Here is a 25827-nt window from a genome sequence, read left to right as displayed (position 1 = left end):
TACTGCTGAGTCAGTTCAGTGAGTGACAACAAATCAACAAGGAAATGGACATTTGTGTCTCTCACAGTAGAATCGGTAACAAACAACAAATAAGTCCTGAAAAATCTATACATTGAGTTACAAATAAAAATAAGCACAATATGTATTTAACTTGATTTTCACTTGAAAAATGATCTTTAGTTGAAAACATTACCATCCATTCTGTACATAGATTGACCCATTGTGTAAAGATATGAAGATACATTACTTCTAAATATAACTCTCTGGCAGCTTGGCATTTATGTATTTCAGACCGAGCACGCAAAATCCTGCTCAACCGCAGCCTCATTCAGAAAATAAAAGCAACCGAGGCAGCGGCAGATGGTTTCCACAAGGCTCATTTAATTTAGCAGCTTAATAAGATGGCTTTAACCTACAAGCGCTTAAGTAAACCTTTTGATTAGAGCGGGGAATATATTTGAAATCATTTTCAATCAATGTCTGGTTGCTTTCAAAAACAACTTTGTCTAGTTAGGAGATTGAACACACTTTGAGGGTTATTAGGAAAAAAAGATTGGCATCAAACAGTGTTTTGTTAAAAATAATAATTATAGTATTAAAAAAAGATTTATTTCAAGCTGTTTCATTGTGAATACGGTGGAAAAGAAGTTGAGTGCTTTGTCCCCACTTGAACCCCTAACTGATGTTCCCATTAGAGAGGGAGAGAGAGAGAGCGGAGGGGGCTTGTGGAGCTGTGCAGTTACATTGTGTAATTACTTGTGCAGGTACATTTAAGTCTGAATTTAACTTTAATCAGGTTGCAGTGTGCTTGTAACATTAACCAATGTGAAAAAATATGAGTAAATAAACACAGTGTGGAAGATAAAAAAGAAACACAGACTTACTGTATTAATAGGGCGAGACTCTCTCATCTGGAGACATTAACTTTATTTTTGAAGGCCTTTTATGTCTGGGAGAAAAGGGACTATGCTAATGGGAGTGGTGGTTAGTGATGTCTTGATGACACAAAATCAGCTACAAACTCCCAGGGACCCACTCTGTTACTGCCTGTTCAATGAGGATTCACCTGTGGGCTCCTGCTTTCTTCACTTCTGTGTTAATTAGCAATTAGATAAAGTGCTGTGGGGATAATATCTTTTTTCCTTTTTTTCCCACTGTTCAGGAAACTCATTACTTTAGTTTGTCAGGTGGCTCTTTGATTTATCACAGCTTTGATTTGTTGTTAACATGTCAGAGGCGGCGGTAGAAGTGCAACAAATAAGCTTGTTTCCTGATGAGAGGAACGCAAAACAGATTAGTGTTGAATGAATGAATGATTACAGGTTGTTGTGTTGTAACGCTGATATATTTCATTTCATTTCATTTTGATTTATTCCATTCATGTTTACATACTTCACACATTTACATTATGTACACTAAGTCACCATATTAACATGAAAACCACAAGTGTTTTTTTTCTAATAAAATGCTGTACGTTTTCTTTAGACGACCACTCTGATTGGCCTGTTGAAGACAGCCAGACTCCTCCGATTGGTGCGTGTAGCCAGGAAGCTGGACCGCTACTCTGAGTACGGAGCTGCAGTCCTCATGTTACTCATGTGCATCTTCGCCCTCATTGCCCACTGGCTAGCCTGCATATGGTACGCCATTGGCAATGTGGAGAAGCCCTACTTAGAGCACAAGATTGGCTGGCTGGACAATCTGGGCGTGTCCATAGGAAAGAGATACAACTACAGCGACCCTAGCTCTGGTCCGTCTATCAAGGACAAGTACGTCACTGCCCTTTACTTCACTTTCAGCAGTCTGACCAGTGTGGGCTTTGGAAATGTTTCCCCAAACACCAACTCCGAGAAGATTTTCTCCATCTGTGTCATGCTGATTGGCTGTGAGTATGTTATGCTTTTTTTTCTAGCAGAACTTAAATTTCTGCTTTTTGGCTTAGCACATGGAACAGTTTAAGGCCTTAACGTCTTTAATGAGATCCTAGACACCAGATTGTCTGTGTTTATATCAGCATTTGTTCACATTCATTCTGCTTAACAACGTGTCTGTGTGAGTGAAAGCAATAAAAATGCAAAGCAGCCGGTAGACTGTAGCGCTCCTCATTTAGTGACCACTGTCTGTGTTTCAGCCCTAATGTATGCCAGCATTTTTGGAAATGTCTCCGCCATCATCCAGAGGCTGTACTCCGGGACGGCCCGTTATCATGCTCAAATGCTGCGGGTCAAGGAGTTCATTCGCTTTCACCAGATTCCCAACCCACTGAGGCAAAGGCTGGAGGAGTATTTCCAGCACTCATGGACCTACACCAACGGCATTGACATGAACACGGTAAATAAAAAACAATCAACTCATCCTTATTCCAGTGTACCTAGAAATCTAACCAACCCAAATTTAACTTAAGTTATTGAATAATAATTTATCACTGTTTTGAAACACTCTAAAAACAGCTTTTTCTCCCCTGTATGCTTTTCACCTGGATTAACATCTCATCATTGGTAAGAGCAGGAGGTACATATTTTTATTTCTTGTCATTTTCATGGGAGCATTAAAATAAAAACCTTCATCATTCTAGAAACATTAGGAAATCCACCAGTTATGCGTGATTGTTGTTCTTGCATAATGTAATTTAATCGAATAGAAAAGAAATAACAGAGTATCTATATAACTATATGTGTGTATTGCAAAATAAATTATACTAATATTAGGCTACTGTTGAAGTTTCATTAGCTATAATTTTGTCAGAAATATTCATAGTAAACTTAATGTTGTTTCAGCATTAGTAGGTAAAAAATATGTGGCAGAAATTATAGATTAGATTATGGATATAGTTTTTAAATGCTCATAAAAATACAGGTTTTACCTGAGGTTTTTTAAATGTTCATTTATCTTACACATCAGTCCAAGAAACAATAACCTATAGAATCACTGGAATTACTCTCCATGAATTACCTCATCTTCAACTGCTGTGATTTTTTAAAATTGAAAATATGTCTGTTTTCAGGCATGGATGATGATACCACTCTGTAGAAAATAAGTAAATCTATATTGTGCGGTAGGTCAACGGATTGACTCGTACAGAGTGACCATTTGCTGCATGTCAATACCCCAGTCTCTCATAACTCATTAAAGGCACAAAAAAACAATAACATCTACAATAATTACATTGCTAATTATAATAACAGTATAGATTTCTGTAGTCGCCATGTATTTACCTTATGGTATAGATGTCCCTGTCATCTATAGTATGATATATTATATAAGGGATAAAGCATTAAAGTTTGATTTAATAAATTACTGGTCAGACAGGGTAAGTCTGCTTTTCTGTTGCTGCTAATAATAGTAACATTAATGATGCAGGCTGTCAGTTCTTTCCTTTAAGGTGAATGCATGCATCAAAAGTCTGGATTTAATCCCTTGGCTCTGACAAATGACTGGATTTAGAGTTTTAAAAAAGGTGGCTTCATTCTCTCTCGCATCACACAATAAACTTCCTCCTCACTCGAATATTATGCGCTACCAGTTCAGAAAAAAACACGTTAAGCCAAAACTGAGCAGGCATTGTGCTGTGTGTTTAGCTCAGGGGGCGGTTACATAAATCCATGTGGCAGTTATTTTTACATAGTACATTTCTATCAGCAATTGTTCCATCTCGATCATTTATATGACTGTATCTTAATTAAGAAAGTTAACACTGTCTGCATTGTTTTCTTTAATATGTACTATAAATGTATTTGGCTGTGTTTAACGGGTCTATGACTCTGTGACGCGTTGTTTGTTTTCATACCATATCCTCATCCTTGTGTTGTTGTCAAGCTAAATTACAGCTTCTTTTAGTAAAAGTATGTAAAAGTACATTCATGTTAACACCTTTGCCGCTCACAGTGTCCACTGGATCGCAGAGCAATTGCCTAAATGCATCTCTCTGAGGATATCAAACCAAAAATTTTGGTGCATTGCACTCACAGGTTTTCTCTGCATCGTAGGTGTTAAAAGGTTTCCCTGAGTGCCTGCAGGCAGACATCTGCCTTCACCTCAACAGGAATCTTCTTCACAGCTGCAAAGCGTTCGAGGGAGCCACCAAAGGCTGCTTGAGGGCCTTGGCCATGCGTTTCAAATCCTCTCACGCCCCTCCTGGAGACACCCTGGTCCACAGCGGTGATGTGCTCACTGCTCTCTACTTTCTGTCCCGCGGCTCTATTGAGATCCTGAAAGATGACATTGTTGTAGCCATCCTGGGTAAATACTGCAATGTTGTTACATCCACTTACAAATTCCTTAGCTGACTGTGCATATTGCCAGTAATAAATAAGAAGATGTATATCCTTTATAAGAGCTTAAAGAGGAACTGTGCAAGATTTGCACCTTAATTAAACAGCTTCGGAGTAATTATGGGTTAGGGTTAGGGTGTGGGTCACGGGGAGAATGGAGGCCCTCCGCCTTCCACCTCGGGTCTCTTGGCTGAAAACCAACCTGGTGAGATCAGCGCCTCGGACCCTCTATCCCAGATCTCGTCTCGCGAGAAACATGGACTGCTTTATGGTAGGGGTTGCACAGACTAGTCGACTAGTTGATTAGTCGTCTTTACTCCACAACGACGTTTTGAGCATGGCATCGACTAGTCGCTGATCACGTGATTTTGGCAGTACAAGAGGAGGTCTGTGACTAGTCGACGTCGACTCGATTTTCATAACTTTATAGTCGATTTTAAAAAATCTGAAGTCATGCAACCCCTACTTTACGGCCTACGACACAAACACGTTCAGTAATCCGTAATCTCTTGTTAACGTTATCCACCTCGGTAGACATGGCTCCACGGATTGCCTTCTTGCCACATTTATTGAAAACAAATGCACAATGTGGGGAGGGGAGGAAGGAGGGTTATCATGAGTTTTTATAACGTGCACTGTAGGAGGAGCTCCATAGAGGAAAAAAACATAGAAAAAGGACCGGACTTGCATAGTTCCTCTTTAAATTGTTACCTGGAGAGTAGTCTGAATACTAAAATGGATTCTTTTAGTTTCACCTTTAGTTTGGTCTGCGAACCTCCACCATCCACTTAGAGGTGTGAACAACTGTAAAAGTCACCTCCCTGTTGGATAGAAGATCTCTCTGCTGATTGTGTGTTGAATGTCAGCCTCAAACCTAGTGAGACCAAGTAAAAACCCTTATTCCACGTCTGATCTTGGAAAAGAAAGGGGTGGCTCAAATGCATCAAAGTATCATGATTGTAATGTAGATTTGGCAAGTCTTCATTAGTAAATCTTTCAGCTTTTTGCTTTATATAATCAACCAGGACGCTCTTAGGAAAAGGTCACACTCATTCCACATATATGAAGTGAAGGCACCTGGTTATGTTGGGCACATGGTGGATTTAATATGTCCAAGAAAATGTACACAATATGTTTTACATGATGTCAGAAAATTGTTATAAAACATAAAATCAGCCTTTAGTGCAGATGTGGGATTCCACCACTGGTCTTTTGTGAGGGGTATTAAATATGTAGTTTGTTCTGAGTGATTGAAGTATTTAAATTATTGATGGAGTTAACCACCCACTCTGCTCAGGATGCTTGATATTTGCAAATATGTGGAGAGTCAGTGCCTTCATACGCTCCAGATAAGACAGACACTGACTGGATCTTTCCCAATGGACACAAACTGTTTTAACACAATAACACTTACAAAGAGGCTCAGCGTGACTTGTGTGCACATCAAAGTGTGAACTGTTAAAATAAGAGTTGTACTGTTACGTGAATAATTTTCGAGTAATTACAGCAGCTAAACCACATCATGTTCACACACTTTGACAAGAATAGCAAGGTGTGCCTGCTGCCCACCCACCCCCCACTTATGTCCTTTGGGCAATAGCGCTCATGTGACAGGTTTGAGACTGTGACATTTCTATTAAGTGGCTCCATGAAAGGTTGTTTGGCAATTTCAAAGACCACAGTGAAATAGCTGCCACTTTTTTTGACAGCACGGGAGAAATTAGTTAAAGCTGCAAAAGAGGAATTATAAAACATGGCAGTAAAAGACAGCTCCGACTAAAACAACTGCTTTCTCTGAAATTGATATAATATTTTGCCTTAGCAATATAATGATACTGAATAGCAAATAGTCACAGCTCTTATTAGAATAATGAGTATTTATCCTTTTCTTCACGGGTAAACCACAACCAGGTGCTACAGGCCAAGCCTGGATTAAACCTGCCATTATTCATGAGATGAATGCTCTCCAAAGCTGCACCTGACAGAATGGGGTTTAAGCTTAGCAAAAGCTGCTGCATCACACAAAAAATTAACAAACACACCAGAAAAGTCACGGATCTCATAGATGGATCAGCCCATTTGTATTTGATACTAATGTAATGCTTCATCAGCAGAATTTTTGTCCAATTTGTTTGTGAAAATGTGTATATTGCTAAGCCTGTAACAAGGTACTGTAGTGGTCATCCAGCATTTTTCTCTTGTAATGATATGGGGTCCAACGGGGCTAATAGCATTGTTCCACAGGTGAGGGATTAGTCTCTTGTGCTGCCATCCAGGCTAATGACTATCTACTAACCTTGTGGTGAGAGCTGTGTGTGCGGGAGGGCTCCAGCACTCAGTGTGAGGCTGTCCTCTGTGGTGGAGAGGTGTCCGGTGCATGCTGTGAGAGGCACACCAGCCGCCAGCATATAATATCTCTCTCGCCCGAACCCCTGCTTACAGTGTTGGCATTTAGTGAACCAACAAAGGGATTTTTCATGATGGCCTTTAAACTGGACCTCTAGTCCTTTGCACAATGGGAGCTCATTGGCGCAAAGAAGAGTCCGTTTCAATATACAGATTTCATGACTCACTGAAGAGTCATTATGCGATGGCCATTATCGATACCAGTTATTTCCTTTGAAGTGCACAACATGTAAAGCGCGTCAGTCAAAATCAAACCCTCCTTTCGCTCACACATCAAAGTCGGTGCGAGTTAGCATTTATTCCTCAGCATTAATAATGGATCAAAGATAGAAAGACAACTGATGCGTGGGTCCTTGGGAGAACATCTACACAGAGAGGAGAGTCTGTTTGATTTTCATTATCCACAAAAACAAACACGTCTGCTGCCCTTTAGCGAGAGCCTGAGGAATATCCAGATAAATCCCCATAGAAAACACAAGTTCTTCTCTACAATATGCATGAATAAATGTAGAAGTCACTGCAGGTAAAAGTGACATTTTTCTGTATTCCCAGTGAAGCTTTTGAGAAGACTTATTTTCTGTGTGTGTGCGCGTGTGTGTCACTACCAGGAAAAAATGACATCTTTGGAGAGATGATCCATCTATGTTCCAAGCCTGGAAAATCCAACGCTGACGTGCGAGCTCTGAGCTACTGTGACCTGAGCATCATTCTGAGGGAAGATCTGCTGGAGGTGTTGGACATGTACCCAGAGTTTGCTGACTGCTTCTTCAACAACCTGGAGCTGACCTTCAACCTCAGAGATGAGTCTCCCAAGGTAGAGATAAGACTTAACAAGCATTCACATTGACATGACCACGGGCATTTAGTATATCATTACTTCAAATTATAATAGATTTATATTTTAGCGGTTTGGGATTAGTAGAATTTACCATTTCCTGTTTTAACCAATGGGTTTAAACTATCACATTTTTACAGGCCGGTAGTACCCATGAAGATGATTCAGACGGTGAGGCCCCTAAGAGCATTAAAAGAAGAATTTCCTTCACCACCGATCTGTCGAAAGGTAAGTTTAGGTCCAGTGTAACCTCGCTCAGGATTGAGGGTTGTAAATTGTCCGGTATTTATTGTTGTTCACAGTGCGGTGCTGGCTGAGAACACCTGTTCTCTGAGGAATAGAGCACTGTGTTATTCCACTAACCTCTGTTGATTGCCACTCTTCAGGGGAAAATAAGGAAGTGGCTAAAGAGAGAGACCTGGGGGGAGAAAGGGAGTCCAACTCGTGCCTAAAGAGATGTTCAGGAGTGCTGGGTCCCTCTTCACCCACTGCCCCAGCTCCGGACTCAGATCTTATTGTCAGAGACAGCTTGGAGAGAAATCCATCTTTTGAGGGTAATATATCTTGTTATACTAATGAACTGTACTTGTTTTCTTAGAATTATTTCTACTGGGAGGCCTATTTGTAGGTTCAAGCAAATGAATGGAGGGTTTTTTATCCTCTGTATTAACAAATCCAAGGTAAATGGTAGACTTAACATAACAACGTGATCAACCAGGCATGGGTGCTTGCATATAGCTGATTAGTCAGCATGGTTAATTCATTAGGAGGGACGAGGACCATGGTGCAGGGGTAGTAGCCTGCCTGATTAGGAAGGATAAACGGAAAATGCAATGGTTGACCTGAATCCCAACAATAGTTTCATATAATCAGGAACCAGTTATTGTACACACACAACAAAAGATGAACACCACAAGCTTGACAAAAGCAGCTTTTATTGCACGGTCATTGCCATTGATATTATCTACATATTTTTTTTCATGTTTTGGTGTCCACACCTGTGTACATATCAACAACAGCCAAGCCACTAACCTGCGTTTCTACAATAGAGACGCAACAATGGCCTTGGTAAACATAAACGAGAGATGTGACTCAACTCTAAGAGGATACAGAATGACTTGATAAAGCAGGATGCTGCACATTGGCTTGCAGCCTTAGTCTAATCAGTAAAAGTCATATTTTTTCCTGCCTCTCTTAGCTAACACATGCACTACTATGACTAAAAACATTGTCTAGCTATCAGATACTCAGCTAATACGTCTAGTAGACAGTTGGAGATGTGGAGAAAAAAAACTGCTGAGTGACACACTGGAGCTGTTGTTAATCACTGCTGCTGAAAATAAGGCCACATGAGAGGAAAAGTAAGTGCCATCCATAGTGAACATGCAGCACAGAACAGCCGACACTGATGCTCATATCTATACAGCCCATCATGGTAGTACAAAGCCTCGTGCACAGACTGCTGCACCAGATAGTGTAATCACAGGACTAGACATCTATGTTTTCAGAATCACAAGAGGAGCTAAACCCATATCACCGGGCAACAAGCTGAACACTACCAGGTGCCCAGCAGAGATAACAGCACGGCTGGTTTGCTACTGGAAAACATGGCTTTAACAACCCTCCCAGTACAAGGGCTTGATAAATTACAATAAAGAACCTACACACAGCTCTCCTGCGGAGATTAATTACATTCTATTTTAGTGGGATTTTTTTTCCTTTATTTTAGTGATGACGTTGTTCTGACCCACATGTGAGGATGTAAAGCATGCGTGTTGGTTTGGCTCTCCAGATCTGTGCTGTGATAAATGGGCCTGTAAGAAGCCTACGGACTACCTGAATGAGTCAGCACACTTCCAGGACCTGAGAGAAGACGATAATTCTGCCAGTGAAATCACGTATGGAGAGGTGGAACAGCGCTTAGGTCAGCTACAAGAGCACCTGAACAGGTATATATTTGTAGAGTCAGCAGATGGACTGTTAACCCTAATCCAGTTGTCAACGACTATGAATTACCCCCAGAACGTGGACGTAAAGTGATGATTTTTTCTTTTTTTATGCCTTTATGTTCTAAGACTCAGCAGTTTCTTTGTGACATCATCATCATATAACACATACAGCTCATATGAGACACTTGTACTGGTTCAAATGAAAGCATTCGAGGTACATACATGGGTATATTGGTTAATACACAGTGAACCACCTAAGCAGACTTATCAGGAGAAATAATGGTGACAGAGAACACTGCTTACACACAAATGTGATCAGTAATAACAATTCAGTAACATGCTTTAAATCTCTTACACAGGGACAGTTTTACTTTGAACATGATGAAGTATTTTATAGAAGTGTAAAGGTAAAGGATCTGAATGCTTCTTCCACCACTGATGTTAGCTTGACATGATGGCATTTTGCCACAGGTGGAAGATCGACATCATCACATGCCTTCATCCACTACGGTCTGTTCTACATCTTTTTAAACTCCACCTTCAAAGAGAAACTTGGCTCTAGTTATTCCTCATCTGGGCGAGCGTCTGTTGTTGTCTTTTTTTAAATCTTAACAAATTTGGAGTTTTGTGCCCTAAATATAGCCTAAAACAAGCATACAAGAACACAATTTTGGACACATTCATTGTGTATTACGAATCATGATATTTGGAAATTAGCTTTCGTAAATGCATGTTCGAAGCTTGGAGGGCATTTTGATAGTCTTTGAAAATGATATGTGTTTTTTATTCTTGTGAATTATTCTCAGATAGTGACTTAATGATTATGGAGCGATTTATTTTTTTTAAAGTTGTCACCTCCTACACTGCTAAAAGTAAGCTACATTTCCACTGCCATCACTGGCATCGTGTAGTTCAATTGCTAATGTACTGTGCATGAGTAGGTGTAGGGAAGGCAACTAGCTGGCAGAAGCCGTTGCTGGACTCAGAGTGGGAGGCTGGATGTGCTGGAAGCAGGATGTACCACTGTAGAAGCAGAACATATCAAAACTTGAAAATAAATTGGTACAAAAGGTTTCTCTGTTTTACAGTGTAGCACTCAGAATCTAAAACTGATGACTGAGAACAAAGTGTATCTGAAATGTGTTTGAACAAAAGCCACTCTCCAGCAAAACTCGTAGCGATTTAAACAATAAACAACATGGAAGCACTTTACCTCTCCGGAGAGCGGATACATTACATTTTAGTCTCATATTTTTCCCTGTAGTTTCCTGGATGGCCGTCGTTTTAACGACATACCTGCAGCCAGCAGGCCACCTGAAATAGACACTCAAATGAACAGCGGGTGGTATTTTTAGCTGGAATTATCACAGACGACGGCAGACAGCATCAGGGTGCCTGAAACACCAGGCTGGCTCATTTTATTCAGCACAAATAAGACATTTTATCCACTGCACTCTACCTGACCTTGTTTTTGCTCTAATGCTAGCTGGCTGCAGGATGAGCAGCATTTCTCTGTCATTTTGTGTTTTTGTGGCTTTGACTAGTCTGAAAGGATATGACAGGAAAAAATGTTGGTGTTGCAGTCTCCCCAACAAAATCCTTATAAATAACCAAGAGAGATTCAGTTGGCTGCACCTGCATTGAATATTTACCATATGACTGCTTTTACTTTACACATCAGTCTGTCTATATTACATTGGCCATGGGTAATTAAAGGGTTATACGACATTATCCAATTTTACCCGATTCCCTAAATATAGAGCTTGGATTAAATCTAGTCATAATTAGATTGCCCAAATGAGTGTGATACAGTCATTTCCCCCAGTAAATGCTGAATTCACACCTCCCACACAAAGCTCATTATCGCGCCTAGCAGGAGCAGAGTCTTTCGACTACTACTCTGGCAAAATGTCTTTCCACACCTTTACCATCTCTTCATTTGTCCACTGTGGAGCAGCAGCAGCCTCGGCTTGCAGCTCAGTGAAGTACGACCGTGTGTTTTAAATGATCAGACTTGACAGGTACCAGATAAATATGGATTCATATCCTGTTTTCTGGGGTGAATTTTCTCTCTGTGGGTCTCACTCTGATCTGGTTTGTTCTTTTTTTGAGGCTGGAGTCTCAGCTCATGTCAGACATTCAGACCATCCTGCAGCTGCTACAGAGGCAGCCGACTCTGGGACCTCCAGCCTACAGCACCGTGACCGCCAGTCCAGACTACCACAGACCTGCAGTGAAGGTTCAGCCAGTTGGTCTGACTGCAAGCCATTTTTTCAGCCATACAGGAACTCAAGTAAGGATATTCTCCCCTTTTCATTCAGTAGTTTTTTTTTGTTGTTTTTTTTATTCCTGCGAAATGAGTCAAGTGATTATTACACACATTTTTTTTTTTTGTCTCCACTGAAGTCAAGCATCAGCTGGCGGTCACAGTCATCCATCACAGTCTCTGTAATCTTGCAAACTCCCACTGTTTCATAAAGCTTTGCTCCTGCAAACTGCTTCACACTGTTACCAGTGAATGTCTTGATGGATCGGTTTGTCTGCCACCGTTTTTGCAATAACATGTGGATAATAACAGCATAGAATCTGAGCCTATATCACATTTTCCTACAGTATGAATGTCAACTTGTACTGTTTTTGTCAGCTTAATTTAAAATGTAAATACCATCAGAATTACAGTTATTTTTTCAGTCAGTCAAACTCAATTTGGTTGAAACAACATTTTGAATGACTACAGATACCGATAACCCTGATTCACCTCTAGAGTAAATACAGGTCAATTTACCATCATGCAAACTTCTAAACTTTATTTATTCTGCCACTCTTCTTGAAAGGGCCCCAACCACAAACTTGAGAGCGCCATTCAGGAATCCAAAGACTCTTTGTCGAGCTTGGCCAACGTGAATGCACCCATGGAGGACAGCCTTACAGCGCTGCTTGTACAAAGACATACAGGGCCTCAGCAACAGCAGCAGCAGCAGCAGCAGCAGCAGCAACAACAACAGCAGCAGCAGCAGCAACAACAGCAGCAGCAGCAGCGACAACAAAAGATCACAGGGCATCAGCAGTCCGCACTGATCCTTCTTCCAACTGAAACCTCTTCCACCACCGCCTCCTCTTCCTCCCAACCTCCTTCTGACTCCATCCTCAACACCACTGGACTCCATAGACCTGTTTCAGACCCAAACTTCCCAGGACCGTAAACCTTTCAGCAGCACAGTGTTCTAATATCTGGGTTGTAATGCTGTAATTACTAAGTAGCAACTTTTTTTTATCAGCATGCTGGCACAGACATCTGTATTGTTAATTTGCCTTGATAATAGAAATAAGATTTGTTTTTTTTTCATTATGCATGTGGATAAAACACTGGTCACTACAGTTAACAATATAATAACTAAGTGTTTTCTGCAGTTATCAGTGTAATAGGATTGGTTACATATTGTAACAGTAGATTTAGCTATACAGGAGTGCTTTGATTGGATCTGTAATCACTCACTCACTTTTCTCACTGAAAATGTTGATGCCTGACCAATTAGGATGAACTTTGTAACTGAATTCAATTAAATGAGCAGAGGTGCTGGTTTAAGGGCTCCACCTAGGTGCGATAGAACTAGCACTACAACAATAACAAACTTACGAACACACGAAACAGGCTTTATATTCTAACGGGCTCTAATGGGTTTGTGCTCCTTCCTACATGGAACTGGTCACGGTGGAGATGGATCACTGTGAGACAAAAGCAACAAACTTTCACAACTTTACTGATGGAGCCAGGAATAAGGTTTGACACCCTTGACCTTGGTAACTTGTGAAGGCGGGGGAGCTGGCTGACCTACCTCACACTAGGCTGGTCCCTCTAGTGTCCAGGCGCTCCAGGGGAAAGGCACTGGTCCATCCTTCCTGCTGTCAGATGCAGAGCCTGAGAGTGTACCTGTGGGTGCTGAGCATGCTTTGGCAAAGATCCAGGAAGAAACAGGGGAAAAAAAACAGCGACTTGTGGCTGATAGACACTCAAAAATCCATCTTTTCTGTTCCAGCCAAGGTGAAGATGACAGCAGCAGCAGCAGCATGCTGAACACAGGCCCAGAGAAAGACAAAAGTATGTCACCTGACAGGAACACAATAAGAAAACAAACTTGATTGACATCCACTGCAACAACTCAACATAATTACAATCGCACTTCCTTTGAGAGAGCCAGGAAAAGTGTGAAGAGCTTTTTGCATAGTTAACAGTGACTGTGCATAGAAATTCGCCAAACAAAAAAAAAACAAAAAAAACATGTCCACCCTTTTCTTTACCCTTTCACACCTGTGATCAGATGTGGGAACAGTTATCTCTGCTGAGTGTCAACAGGGAGCAGCTACTGTACCACTCACTGCCAAAGTGGCCCTGGAGACGGGACAATGCCACTGATCACTGCACCACAGCCAAGCAGGGGAAGTGAGGCCACGACTGGAGGTTGTAAATACCCTTGCTGTCACCAAGGTGCTCAGGCAGCTGATGGAGTAATCGGTGTCCGAGCAGTTTGTATGTGCAAGATGAGACTTGGTGGCAAGAATGGGAGCCAAAGCCTGATGCCACCGCATTGATTTGTCATCGCTCAGGTGTGATTACATGTAGTACGAGGGGAAACGATGACACCACCCCAGCTATTTAACCCCCTGGCAGCTGAAAACCTTGCCTAGCTCCTGACACCGAGGCACTGCAGTTGATATTTCTCCATCATGACAGAAGATACTAGCCAGCATGGACGCCGTCAGGAGTCACTGATGAACCTGTTAGAGCATGTTAGAGTCTAAAGCCTGTGTGCGATACGTGGATAGACTCTACCTCTTAGAGAGGCCTGAGCATATGAATTAATATTCTATACAAACTATTTTCTGCAGCTATTAGTGTAATACAGCATTATTACAAAGGTGTGAGGACTGTTTTCTTATCCTTAGTTGTATGCCTGTCTTCTCTGAAGTGTGACTCAGGGGTTATGGACAATTGCACTGCAATATACAGTACAGTATCGAGTATACTGTAGTTTTCTTCTTTAAACAATGTGCATTATTTCTGCGGTCACTGATGTGCACCTATTCTCTTACATTAAGCCAACAGAACACACCATACATGCGTGTCTGGGCAGATATCATATCATAACGCGCAGGTGTAAAAGTATTCTGCTGTTATCCCAGAGCTGGGCCTCTGACAAACAAGTATGATGTAGGCATTTCTACAAGGCAGTGCATGTGTTTTATATCTATATATTTACTGTTTTGCACTGCTTATGAGCCCAAAGTAGCACATGACAATATTAAATGATGTCAGCATACTTGTCTCTTTTAGGATGCACGTAGAGGGCGCGTCGGGAGGAGAGGGTGGGCGTGGGGTTTTGAACACTGGAAAAGTTAGTACTTGCGCATAAACAGGCCCCCGGAGAGGGTCTTGTGCCTATACAACCAATCCAAATGCTAAGTCAGCATCTCCATCTGTAACCAACCATACAAAAACAACAAATCATACTATTTCCCTGTACTCTTTTTTTTGTCGGCAATGTACATTAAAGATGATATGTTATTAGACAGCTGCTAGAAAATAAATACATCCTATTGCCAGATGTAAAAAAAAAAAAAATGTATTTTTTTTAACTGAGTAAATTATAAGAGAAACTATTTAGCGGAACAGTAGTACATGTTTGTTTTGAAGCTGTGGGAGCAATAAATTAAAAACACACTTGAAGTTGTGTCAGTGATTTTCCCTGTTTCAGACCATATGGCCAAATTAACAATAAAAGTATTGAATTTGAAATGAATAAAAAACTAATGTGACCAGGAATTCTTGAATGTCAGTTTAAGGAAGCCCCTCATTTCACCCTTCATCAGCCTATTGATATATGAACCTGTAAGCAACATTATAACTAGCAATCCATTTCCCCCCCTCATATTTAATTTGTCTTAATGCATTGTCCTTACCTGTGATGGCAACTACAGTGCAGATTCAACTAATTAGATGTTTCCTCGGGTTGAGACTAGGTGGGGCTTTCCTGGGAATTACATGAGGTCATTGAAATCAATGCCCCAATAACAAAGGTGCAACATGGGAGTGAGTGAGCAGAAGCCACCAGTGTGTGTAATGGGTGTGTCAGGCCTTTTAATAAGTAGTTTACATTATGCAATACTCTCACTAACAACTAATCCATAGGTTTTTAGAAACATTTGGCTTTAGTGTGTAGCCTACAACAGTTGTAAATCCTTCAGTGGGTGAGTGCTTTGCCTCACTGTGTTCCTACACTGACACATAGTGGCCGTTTTAAATTCCTGCATGTTTTAGTTGAAACGAAACTGAAAGAGTTTTGTTTTCCCCATTGGAGCCATGAATCAGCAGATGAGCTGATCGGTAGTTTGTAACTACTAGTAGGCTACACCGCACCCTCCCTAAGTTCTTGTCAGAGTTAAAGGTACCAGTCGTAATGGCCTCTGACACGGATGAAACGAGGGAGAGACTCATCGAAGACTTGAGGCCCAGACTGCGAGAGCTGATCGTGGTGGACCGGGTATTGGATCATGTGCATTTTATCGAGCAGGATCAGAAGGAGCTGATCAGGCAGAAGGCGAGGACCGACGGCGACAGCGCGGCCACGGAGCTCCTCGTTACCGCTGTCCTGAAGAAGCCCCACTCCCCCGGCTGGTTCACAGCGTTTGTTGACGCGCTGCAAGGCGCAGGTTGTCAATATGCTGCGGATAAACTGGCTGATAAACTCCCAGAGCCTGAGGAGGAAGCAGAGAATGACTACTGTGTCCGGCTCATTCGACTCCTGTCTCCAAGTCTGGTAGACATGAAAACTGACGACGTGTGTGTGCACTGTTATTCTGATGGCCTGATCACCCAAGACGACTCTGAGAAAGTAAGTGGACCTGCTCTGGACTATAGCTGTCAAGACACTGTGGTTTTGGAGCCCAACAGCTGTGATTATATCATGTCACAAGATGCTCCCAGAACAGCTTTACAACACAATGACAAAACATGTTTGAATGTTCAAGTTATGTTAATGTTAATCTATTTCCTAGTTGTACAGTTTCCATTGAAACTTTAATCCAAATACATGTATTTGCGCTTGTTGACCACAAGATGGCAGCCAAGTGCACACATTTGTTTGGTAGAGATCTCCACATTGCACTGTACCAGTCTGTATACCAGTCTATAGCTCATGTTTTTTTGTCTTTCTTTTAGATTAATGCTGAAATAGCAAACAAAGGACTTAGAAGTGGTGCCCGTGAACTTCTGAAAAGCATCGTGAGAGGTCGACCGGGGTGGTTTTCACAGTTTCTCCAAATTCTGCGAGATACTGAACACCAGTATCTGTATGAGCTGACTGGAGGGAGAATATCACCTGACTGTGACGAATCAGGTGACTGATTTGACTATGGAGGAACACACCCTACCCATGAAATTTTGTCAATCATTTGCAATCTCTTGCTATAGAAACAGTTTTATGACCACAACCAAATGCTTTCGTTCATGAGTTCATACATTTAAAGTGGCAATGAAAACATCTGATACACTTCAAGTCGTTTTCTTCTCTTGGCTTCAGATAAGAAACCTCCCTCCCCCAAGGATGAACCTAAAGGCAGTGAAGGCGTCACAGAGGTTGTGGAGATCAGCACAACGGAGGATTCTGAAACAGCAGGTCTTACAGATCACCTATGAGATCTATTATCGGAGCTGACAGCAGCCAGAGTGATTGTGAACACATTAAGTACATTTGATCAGGTGTTACAGGAGCATATTTATCAGTATCACTGTATATTACAATGGAAAGAAAAAAACGTTTTATAAAGCTGTGAAGTTTATTATGAGGAACTGGGGCATAGCTTTAAAAAAATTCCCAGATATCAATTTAAATGAGTGGAAGCAGAAACTCCAGAGACAAAGGTCTCAAATCTATCATAAATCTAGAATGGCCAGACTTTTGTGTTAACATTAGCATTTTGGGATTTCTTTTCCTGGTAATTCGGGAGAACCACGCCTTTAACAGCTGCTACAGGGTTTAGATTTACTGTATCTGCTTCTATCGGTGTGATCTGTGATTCTGACACTTCGCCTGATATCTTTTCAGACTTGTACAAAGCAGAGAGCACTGAGTCCGAACAACAGCCAAACAGCCAGGAGCCCTCACTGCCAGGTGGGAGTGATTCAACTTCACTCACCCTTGATGTTGTAATTTTTGTTTAAGAATGTTGGTATAACTAAAAGCTTGCGCCTGTTCCGCCCCTCTAGGCCACACAAGAAAAACCAAACACACAAGTCATAGTCAGCGAAACTGTTGGTGGGATCTGTAGACGTCTTATAGTATCACAAAGGCACTGTGCAGTGGGAATGTGCTGCACGTGGAACATTTATCTGTCCTGCTTGACACCAAAGAATATGTTCCATGTGTGTACCATGATGAACCACATAGAGGCCAGAGAGGACAGAGCATAGCCAGAGCTTCAAATTAAAACCACATGCTGACTCTGTGTTAGCGGACTGTAGAGAAATGTAAAGGAAAAGTTTAATTCGAGCGGCTGTGTAGTGTAGTGTTGCCCTCTGCACATCTAGGTTTGTATCATTCTTCTGTTGTTTTGGTTACTTCAATAGCTACTGCATCAGCATCATCTCATTTTGCACTGTTAGCATATAAACTGCTTTCTTGACACCATGTGCACCACAGTGAATAATTGCTTCATAACCAAACCAGAACAGAGAAGCTTTAATGAGGCTATGGAAAGGATTATATGAAATGAAGAAACAGGAAGTGTCTTTTCTTTTCATTAATATGAGGTTAGAGTACTGTGACTCATTCATTTGAGTAAAACCTTACCGTGACTGTTGCTGGTCAGTGTTTATACTGTAGTGTAGATGAAAAAGAGCGGATTACATGTGATTTTTTTTCTTTTTCCTGTCTGTGAAAAGTGCAGAATTATGTGTGAGTCTCCTGACGTAACTGAGGTCACTCTGGCTCACAGAGTTTTCTCTTCGTCTAGCTGCTTTCCATCTCTAATAAGTTACTGTCTGGGAACTGCTGGTAGAAGTTCAGGGGGCTACAAAGGCCACTGTTTACTTCTTATTGTCGTTAAACCTCTATCTCTCCATCGCCACAGACATGTATTTACTTTGTGTAGTTACTTGAAAGAGCACTCTAGCCTTTGGCATACTAAGTCCGAGAGGGAAAATTAAAAGCCGTCTGCACTGAAAAAAAAAAAAGTAATGTTCTGGGGGTTTGAACTCATAACTGGGGGGGTGGGGTGCATGCACATTTGTGCATGGTTCCTCCTCACTCATGTTCTAATCCTGGCTTAGACAGAGCAAGTGAGTTATAACTTGCCAGAGACTTTAAGGCCGACCCATGTGGATCATAACAAGTCTGCTGTCCTTAAAGACATTAGCAAAAGGATACAGGATGAAATGATACACCCCAAGCAGTTTGAGAAAATCTGATTAATAAATACAGTTATGAGGTTATGCAAGGAAAAATAGTGCTGGGTATTATTTTTGGGAAATATTAGGTAGTTGAATGGGTAGAAATAGTCCGATAGTGCCTCTGTATGACAGGATTCATATTACACAATGATCATGTCTTGAATGTATGAGATGACAGCACATTAGTTGGTTTTGTAAAGTGTTGAGACAGACTTGGGTGTGTACTGTGTGTGTTTGACCCTTTAATAGTAGCATTAAGAAAACATTCCACTACAAGACCAAAAGCACAGTCGTTTTCCTGCTGGTAATGCGTGTAATTGTGGGCTGCTGACATGGACATACGTGTTGTCTGTCTGACCCAGCAGCAGCAGCAGCAGCCAGACACCAGGAAAATGCTGATATTGTTCTTCGAGATTATCAGATGGACGTCGCAAGACCTGCCTTGGAGGGGAAAAACATCATCATATGCCTCCCAACAGGAAGTGGTAAAACCAGAGTTTCGGTTTATATTACCAAAAAACATCTGGACCACAGGAGGGCAGAGGGGCAATCAGGGAAAGTGATTGTCCTAGTGAACAAGGTACAACAACCAGAGTCTGGTATACCTGACTTATGGCTTTTGCACTATTATGGTAACCTACTTCTGTCCTTTTTATATCCAAAGAAAACAGTCTATCTTTCAGTCAGTTTGCACATGTGGGTCAGCTCACCACAAATTGCATACCGTAAGGTTTAGATATTCCCGAGCACTTTGTTACTATCTGGCACTTATGTCTGTTCTGCACTGGAAAAACATCATTCTTACTTCACTTTGGACTAAAGCTTTTCCAGCTATAAAACTATTTAGTTGAGTTTTAAAACAGCTTGAGGAAATGTGAGTGGTATGTGACTGAACCTCATCATAATAATGCTTCAGTCTTTAATAGTTGAAAGACCAGTCATAACTTGGCTCATGTTGCGTCTCTTCCCTGATTCTTTAACAATGAACAATACAATCGTCTAACTTGTTGCACAAGTAATTTGAAACCATGTCCCAGTCAGGATTTTAAAAATCAGTTGATCATTGCTGAACTGTTGTAAACAAAGTCAACATTGCAATTATTCTGATCACAAACACACAAATCATCAGGGGGTTTGCAAAACCAAAATCCAATGCCAACATTGCTTATTTCTGTTTGTCACACTACTCAACCGCGGTCTTGAAAATAAACTCGCCTGTCTTGCAGGTTCCTCTTGTGGAGCAGCACTTCGACACTGAGTTCGGGAAGTATCTGAAGCCGAAATATAAAGTGGAGAGAGTCAGTGGAGATAGCCAGCTGAAAATCTCTTTCACAGAGATTGTGAAGAAAAATGACGTCATCATATGCACTGCCCAGATTCTGGAAAACTACTTGGAGAGGTCTAACACAGGGGAGGACGAAGGAGTGAACTTAAGTGGTAGGATTTTATTTTACAGTGTGATTTTACAAAAGTTAAAAGAATCCAGCATAATATAGTTTTAGTTTCTGTCATTTTAATAACAAAAAATGCAGTTTAGCATTTAGAAATTGAACAAGTCCATGATATTACTACATTAAAAAAAAACAAGTGTCCCTAAACCTCTGGCTAAAGTCTGTCCAGGCTTAAACCACAGACACTGACATGTTTTGGAATAAAAAGCCACTCAGACTCCTCATCTCCGCGACATCTCCCTTGATGCTACCTGACAGGATCTTGTCAAAGTATTCCGGCTCTGCTGTTCACTCCTGTTGGCACTCACCACTCCAAGGTGGAATAGCCACCTCAGTGGAACATATGCTGTTTGTTGAAACGCCTGAAAGCGTACTTTTTTTTTTTTTTGTCCCATCTCCTGGTTTCCAGGCCACACGTCTGTTCGAGCCATCAGTGTGTGGCTGATCAAATTCACATGAGAGCTTCTATCACCCACAGTACATCAAGCTGCCACTCTCCATCCTCTTTCTCTCCAGGGACAGATTTGTATCACTCTGGGTAAACTTGTATATGTGGGTTTACACGTTCGTAAAATCAAAAGTAGCTTAAGTTATTTTTGAAGTCCACACTTTTCCAGGGCATGTTATTGTGTGGCTTAAACTGCTGCGTCAGGAATTCCTGAAAAAGCACCCGTCTGTGTGGGAGGATCCTCCTCAATCAGAGAGGCCATAATCTGTGAGGGAAAATCACCTCTATGTGTCAAAGAAACCTAAACAAATAAGATGAAAACTGTTGTCCTAAGATGTAAGCAGTTCAGTCTCTTGATGATAATGTTACAGTGACACCAAACCCAGAAATGTAAATGTAATTATTTTAAAAGAAGGCAGTAATCTTGCCCTGGTCTCTATTTATTTTTCCTATTTTAATCCACCAATCATGATACCGCACATCTCTCTAAAACGAGCATATCATCCAGTGAAGATAATAGCCTACATTGATTTATGTCTCTTGTTGTGTCTTGTCCATTAGATTTGACACTGATCATAATAGATGAGTGTCACCACACTCAAAAAGGAGGAGTCTACAACCATATAATGATGCGCTACCTGAAGCAAAAGCACAAGAACCAAAGACGGAAAAAGGAGCAGAAGGAGCCTGTGCCCCTCCCACAGATCCTGGGCCTGACCGCGTCACCAGGGGTCGGGGGAGCCAGGAAAATTGATAAAGCGGTGGATCACATCCTGCAAGTAAATACCATTCTCAGATCTCTGCTCCCACCATATTTTATTTTTATTATTACCTAATGCAAGCAACTATGGCAATAGAAAATCCAGGTTTGGGAGCAAAATCAAATAAAAAGATGAATAAATCCACTATGATACATGAACAAAAACTGAAATATTAAAATCATAAAGAATATTTTCATTGTATTGGATACAGCTTTGACTGTGTTCACACCTAGTATGCTCATGTCACTACAAACATTATCTGTTTTCCATCTCTTCTAAACCCTGCCCCACTTTCTCTGCCTTAGTCATCCAGGTTCCTCTTCGTCCAGCCAAGCTGCCTCCAATGTTCCACACACACACACACACAGTGCAGACATAAAGTTTCCTACCGCCTCAAAAGACAAAACTTTTTTTAACTCCATATTAGACCTGCAGCACATGAGCAGAGACAGTTTGTGATGGGAGATTTATGATTCTGTTCCATTCTAACGCTGTAAATCTGTGTCCACTTCATAGATTTGTGCAAACTTGGATGCTACCAAAATCATGACGGGGAACCTTGGGGAATTCAAAAAGGAACCAAGGAAAGCAACGCTAACCATTGAGGACAGAAAAGAGGTATGTTTGTTTAAAAAGAGAGGTACTGTATGTTTGTTTAATAGGAGAGGTATGTTTCTGTATGTAATCATGGTAGCCATTTCATGTAATTTCTCCAAGGAATGGCACTAAGAGTTATGTACCTTTGTACAACCAAAATATATTTTCAGGATCCCTTTGGTCAAGTAATTAAGAAAATCATGAATACCATTCATGCCCATGCTGACCTGGACCACAAATTTGATCTTGGCTCTCAACATTATGAGCAGTGGGTTGTTCAAATAAAGGTAAAAGGTGAGTAACATGTCTAACTGTCACATGACCGATAACAAACTCAGCTCGTTGTGATCTTAAACCTGTTTCATTTTATTATTTCTTTTAAAGCTACAACTGATGAGGATCACAAGGTGCGGGTCTGTGCGGAGCACCTTCATCGGTACTGCGATGGTCTGAATCTCAGCAACACCATTCGCATGCGCGATGCCTTCAGTTTCCTCAACCAGAGCCACGAGGAGGAGAGAAAGAAAAAAACCCAAGAAGCTGAGGAGAAGATACAAATCACAGATACTGAGAGATTCCTCCTCCAACTGTTTGACGGTATTGAAGTGCGGCTCTTGACTTTATTATGATTATGTGTCCTGTAGCGTTTTAACACAGTAGTTTGAGGTTTTGGAGAAATCCATGTATTCAGATGAGAAGATACCACTGTCATATGTGTTAAGGAGATATAAAGCCAGCAGCTGGTTAGTGTATTGTAGTATAAAGACTAAGAAGAGTGGAAGCAGCTAGTCTAGCTAGCTATCTTAGTTTGAAGGTAATAAAACACACTAACCAGCACCTCTAAAGCTCACAAAGCTCACAAATGAAACATAAAATAAACCAAAATTTAAACACAAGTCATTCATGTTTAATGGATAGATATACTGTAGACTCTTTTAGTTCAGGAACAACAAATGAATAAGTGCTGTAGATGGAGGCTAATCTCTCCAGTATCAATATAGTTTTTGCTATATTGAACTAACCAGCTATAGCTATTTATTTACCACAAAGCCATTTGAGGTCCCGCTCAGCTAGAAAACAAATGGGAGTATTTCCCAGAATCTTTAGCTATTCATTGAACATCTAAAATGACACAAAGCTTTTACTGCATTGTTAAAAACTCTACATCCTGCAGAGAACAAGGAGGAGCTGCAGAAACTCGCGGCAATCCCAGATTATGAAAACCACAGCCTGTCCCAACTTCAAAGCAAAATTTTGCAAGAGTTCAGCAGCCGGGCGGTGGCCAGAGGGATCATTTTCACCAAAACACGACGCAGTGCCATTGCTCTGAGCCAGTGGGTTCAGGAAAACCACAAATTTGATGACATCGGAGTGAAAGCCATGCATGTCATTGGAGGAGGAGACCAGAGTGTTGTTAAACCAATGACTGCTGTGAGTGCACATTTACTACGCTGGTGCTTCTTGTATCCTGTGTACTTTAAATCTAATTTACACGTCTTCACGCGCTTTTTTTCAGGCGGAGCGAAATGACGTGTTGAGAAAATTCCGCGATGGTAAAGTCAACCTGCTGATTGCTACCACAGTGGCAGAGGAAGGTCTGGACATACCAGCCTGCAATTTCGTGATTCGATACGGCCTTGTGACCAATGAGATCGCTATGATCCAGGTATGTGATTTCAGTTGTCTAATGGGTAAAGACCTATTGTTCTTATTAGTGATTAATGCTGTTATATGCTGTATATATTGACTCAGTCATTACCTTTTTCAGGCTGAAGGTAGAGGAAGAGCCGATGACAGCAGTTACACCTTGGTCGAGGTGCAGAATTCAGGGGTGGCTGAGAAAGAGATCGTCAATGAGTACCGCAAGGACATGATGCACAAAGCCATTGAAAAAATCAGAAACTTGAAACAAGCTGAATATGACAAACGTGTATGTTCAGACGTTATGTCCAATCAATGGAAATTACTGTACACACTGCTGGAAGATTGTTCTTTTTAATGTGTTTTTCCCCCCTCTCATCAGATCTTAGAGTTTCAGATGCAGGCCATATTGGAGGAAAAGTTGAGGATGAAGCAGAAGCAGAAAGACCTGAGGACCGAGAAACCATCCGATGTGAAGTTTAGCTGCCGAAGCTGCAGCCAATACGTCTGCTCCGGCGAGGACATCCAGGTCATCGAAGGTGCACACAGGGTTAATGTTACCTCAGAGTTTAGGTAACAGTTACAAGTTAACATTCACATCATCCTGTGTGTTTCATGAAACTGTACACCACTATTGATATTCTGCTCCTTATAGTCTATGTTTTTTTTTGTTGTTGTTTTTTTACAGTGAACTTTTCATTCGGACTGAAAACACTTCTCTTCAGGATCGATTAGTAGATTGTGAGACCAGTGTGTACATAGCGTGCAAGAAATGTGGGCAGGTAAATATATTTCAGCATCAGGTGTTTAGCGAAGTTGTTCTTTTTGTAGAGGGAAAGGGGAAATTTTGTCTTCAGAATCTTAGAGGAATAGTTCAATGTTTTGGAAAATATGAGTCATGTGAATCATATGATGCAGCTACCCAGAAAGATCATGACACATGTAGTTATTCAGAGGCCAAATTATATTTCTGCTGAGGGGACAAAATTCCCAGACTGTAAGCATTAGCTTGTGTTGTCTTTAAACAAGTATTGGTCACACTCAGTAGATATGCATACATACATAACATCTGTCCTCCATTGCAGAGATGGGGTTCGATCATGGTGTACCGGAGCATCGAGTGCCCGTGCCTCCACGTGAAAAACTTTGTGGTGACATGCAGAAACAAGAAAATCGGCAAATGCGATCGGTGGAACGAGCTCGGAGTCAAGTTTTCTCCATTTGACTACATCGAACATGGAAGACGGCTGGCAGAGAGCTCAGATGATGACGAGACGACATGAATTCAAACTATGCAGAATTGAGAAAAGGCTGATTTCTTATATTCTTAATTGAGTCTCCAATGTGACCTGAATTGCCCATCAAAGCAATGCTATATTTGAGTGCCATACTTTGTCATTAGAACTGGTCTTGCTGATGGTGTTGGGTGGTGTTTCCTGCTAATTTCAGTGTTAGCATCTTACTGACATTTTAATCCATACATCTCTTTGTAATTCTGGCACAAAAAAAAAAACTTGAATCAATCACAAATACATGTTTGATGCATGTAAGTGAGTATGTGCCATTCTTGTAGAAAACAAAAAAAAAGAATAAACAAATTTCCTCTCAAACCCCATGAGGTCTCATGAGATTGGAGCCACTGAGCCTGTGATAGCCCCTCAGAGCCCACCTGTCAACGCACATGCAGACAAACAGATGAACAGATGCTGATGATTTTTTCATGAAACCCAACTGGTAGTGAGTCACTACTACTGTGCTATTTATAGACCTTGTAAAGAATTGTTTTCTGCATACAAATGATTGCCAAGGAACTTTTTTTTTCTTTTGATGTATAATCGAAATAACTTGTCTATTATATACATAATAACGCTTCATTCTTTAATAAACTTACTTTAGTCAGAGTGTGTGTGTGTGTGTGTGTGTGTGTGTGTGTGTGTGTGTGTGTGTGTGTGTGTGTGTGTGTGTGTGTGTGCGGGGGGGACTTTTGGGGTGATTGTGATGAATTTGATTTAGTAGAAATAAA

The 25827-nt window shown here is 41.1% G+C and overlaps 2 protein-coding genes across 4 annotated transcripts in view; both read left to right on the top strand.

Annotated features, from left to right (window-relative positions):
• The window catches only part of kcnh7b (potassium channel, voltage gated eag related subfamily H, member 7b), a 36231-nt gene extending 21051 nt beyond the window's left edge, over window positions 1–15180 (top strand). The window contains exons 7-15 of the mRNA XM_085765534.1: window positions 1486–1885; window positions 2132–2331; window positions 3987–4239; window positions 7286–7491; window positions 7653–7740; window positions 7899–8066; window positions 9305–9461; window positions 11574–11754; window positions 12296–15180. Coding sequence (XP_085621660.1) covers window positions 1486–1885; window positions 2132–2331; window positions 3987–4239; window positions 7286–7491; window positions 7653–7740; window positions 7899–8066; window positions 9305–9461; window positions 11574–11754; window positions 12296–12664 — 2022 coding nt within the window. The 3' untranslated portion in view covers window positions 12665–15180. The remainder of the gene's footprint in view (window positions 1–1485; window positions 1886–2131; window positions 2332–3986; window positions 4240–7285; window positions 7492–7652; window positions 7741–7898; window positions 8067–9304; window positions 9462–11573; window positions 11755–12295) is intronic.
• Window positions 15181–15776: 596 nt separating this feature from the next.
• ifih1 (interferon induced with helicase C domain 1) lies at window positions 15777–25514 on the top strand. Of its 3 annotated transcripts, none has more exons than XM_085764555.1 (16): window positions 15777–16351; window positions 16678–16855; window positions 17039–17134; window positions 17564–17629; window positions 19272–19486; window positions 20133–20343; window positions 21367–21584; window positions 22083–22184; window positions 22334–22457; window positions 22548–22760; window positions 23338–23594; window positions 23680–23829; window positions 23932–24093; window positions 24187–24377; window positions 24493–24586; window positions 24890–25514. In XM_085764555.1, exons 1-16 carry the CDS (start codon window positions 15917–15919, stop codon window positions 25085–25087), a joined length of 2910 nt encoding a protein of 969 aa, XP_085620681.1. In that variant the 5' UTR covers window positions 15777–15916; the 3' UTR covers window positions 25088–25514. The 3 variants fall into 3 exon arrangements, with proteins under 3 accessions (XP_085620681.1, XP_085620680.1, XP_085620679.1); XM_085764554.1 differs by having other exon boundaries at window positions 17564–17635; XM_085764553.1 differs by having other exon boundaries at window positions 17564–17635; window positions 19269–19486.
• Window positions 25515–25827: the final 313 nt, after the last annotated feature.

This window comes from Trachurus japonicus, chromosome 21 (assembly GCF_045865225.1).
Source record: "Trachurus japonicus isolate A0001 chromosome 21, Traja_1.0".
NCBI lineage: Eukaryota > Metazoa > Chordata > Actinopteri > Carangiformes > Carangidae > Trachurus > Trachurus japonicus.
This window is presented reverse-complemented; position numbering and strand designations above follow the sequence as displayed.

What these genes read in the sequence shown, in the direction of transcription:
- ifih1 (XM_085764553.1), top strand. Translation starts at nt 15,917, where the DNA reads ATGGCCTCTGACACGGATGAAACGAGGGAGAGACTCATCGAAGACTTG. An exon ending in GGAGGATTCTGAAACAGCAG is followed by an intron (nt 17,135 to 17,563) that starts GTCTTACAGATC and finishes ATATCTTTTCAG; the next exon opens with ACTTGTACAAAGCAGAGAGC. An exon ending in TTGTTAAACCAATGACTGCT is followed by an intron (nt 23,595 to 23,679) that starts GTGAGTGCACAT and finishes GCTTTTTTTCAG; the next exon opens with GCGGAGCGAAATGACGTGTT.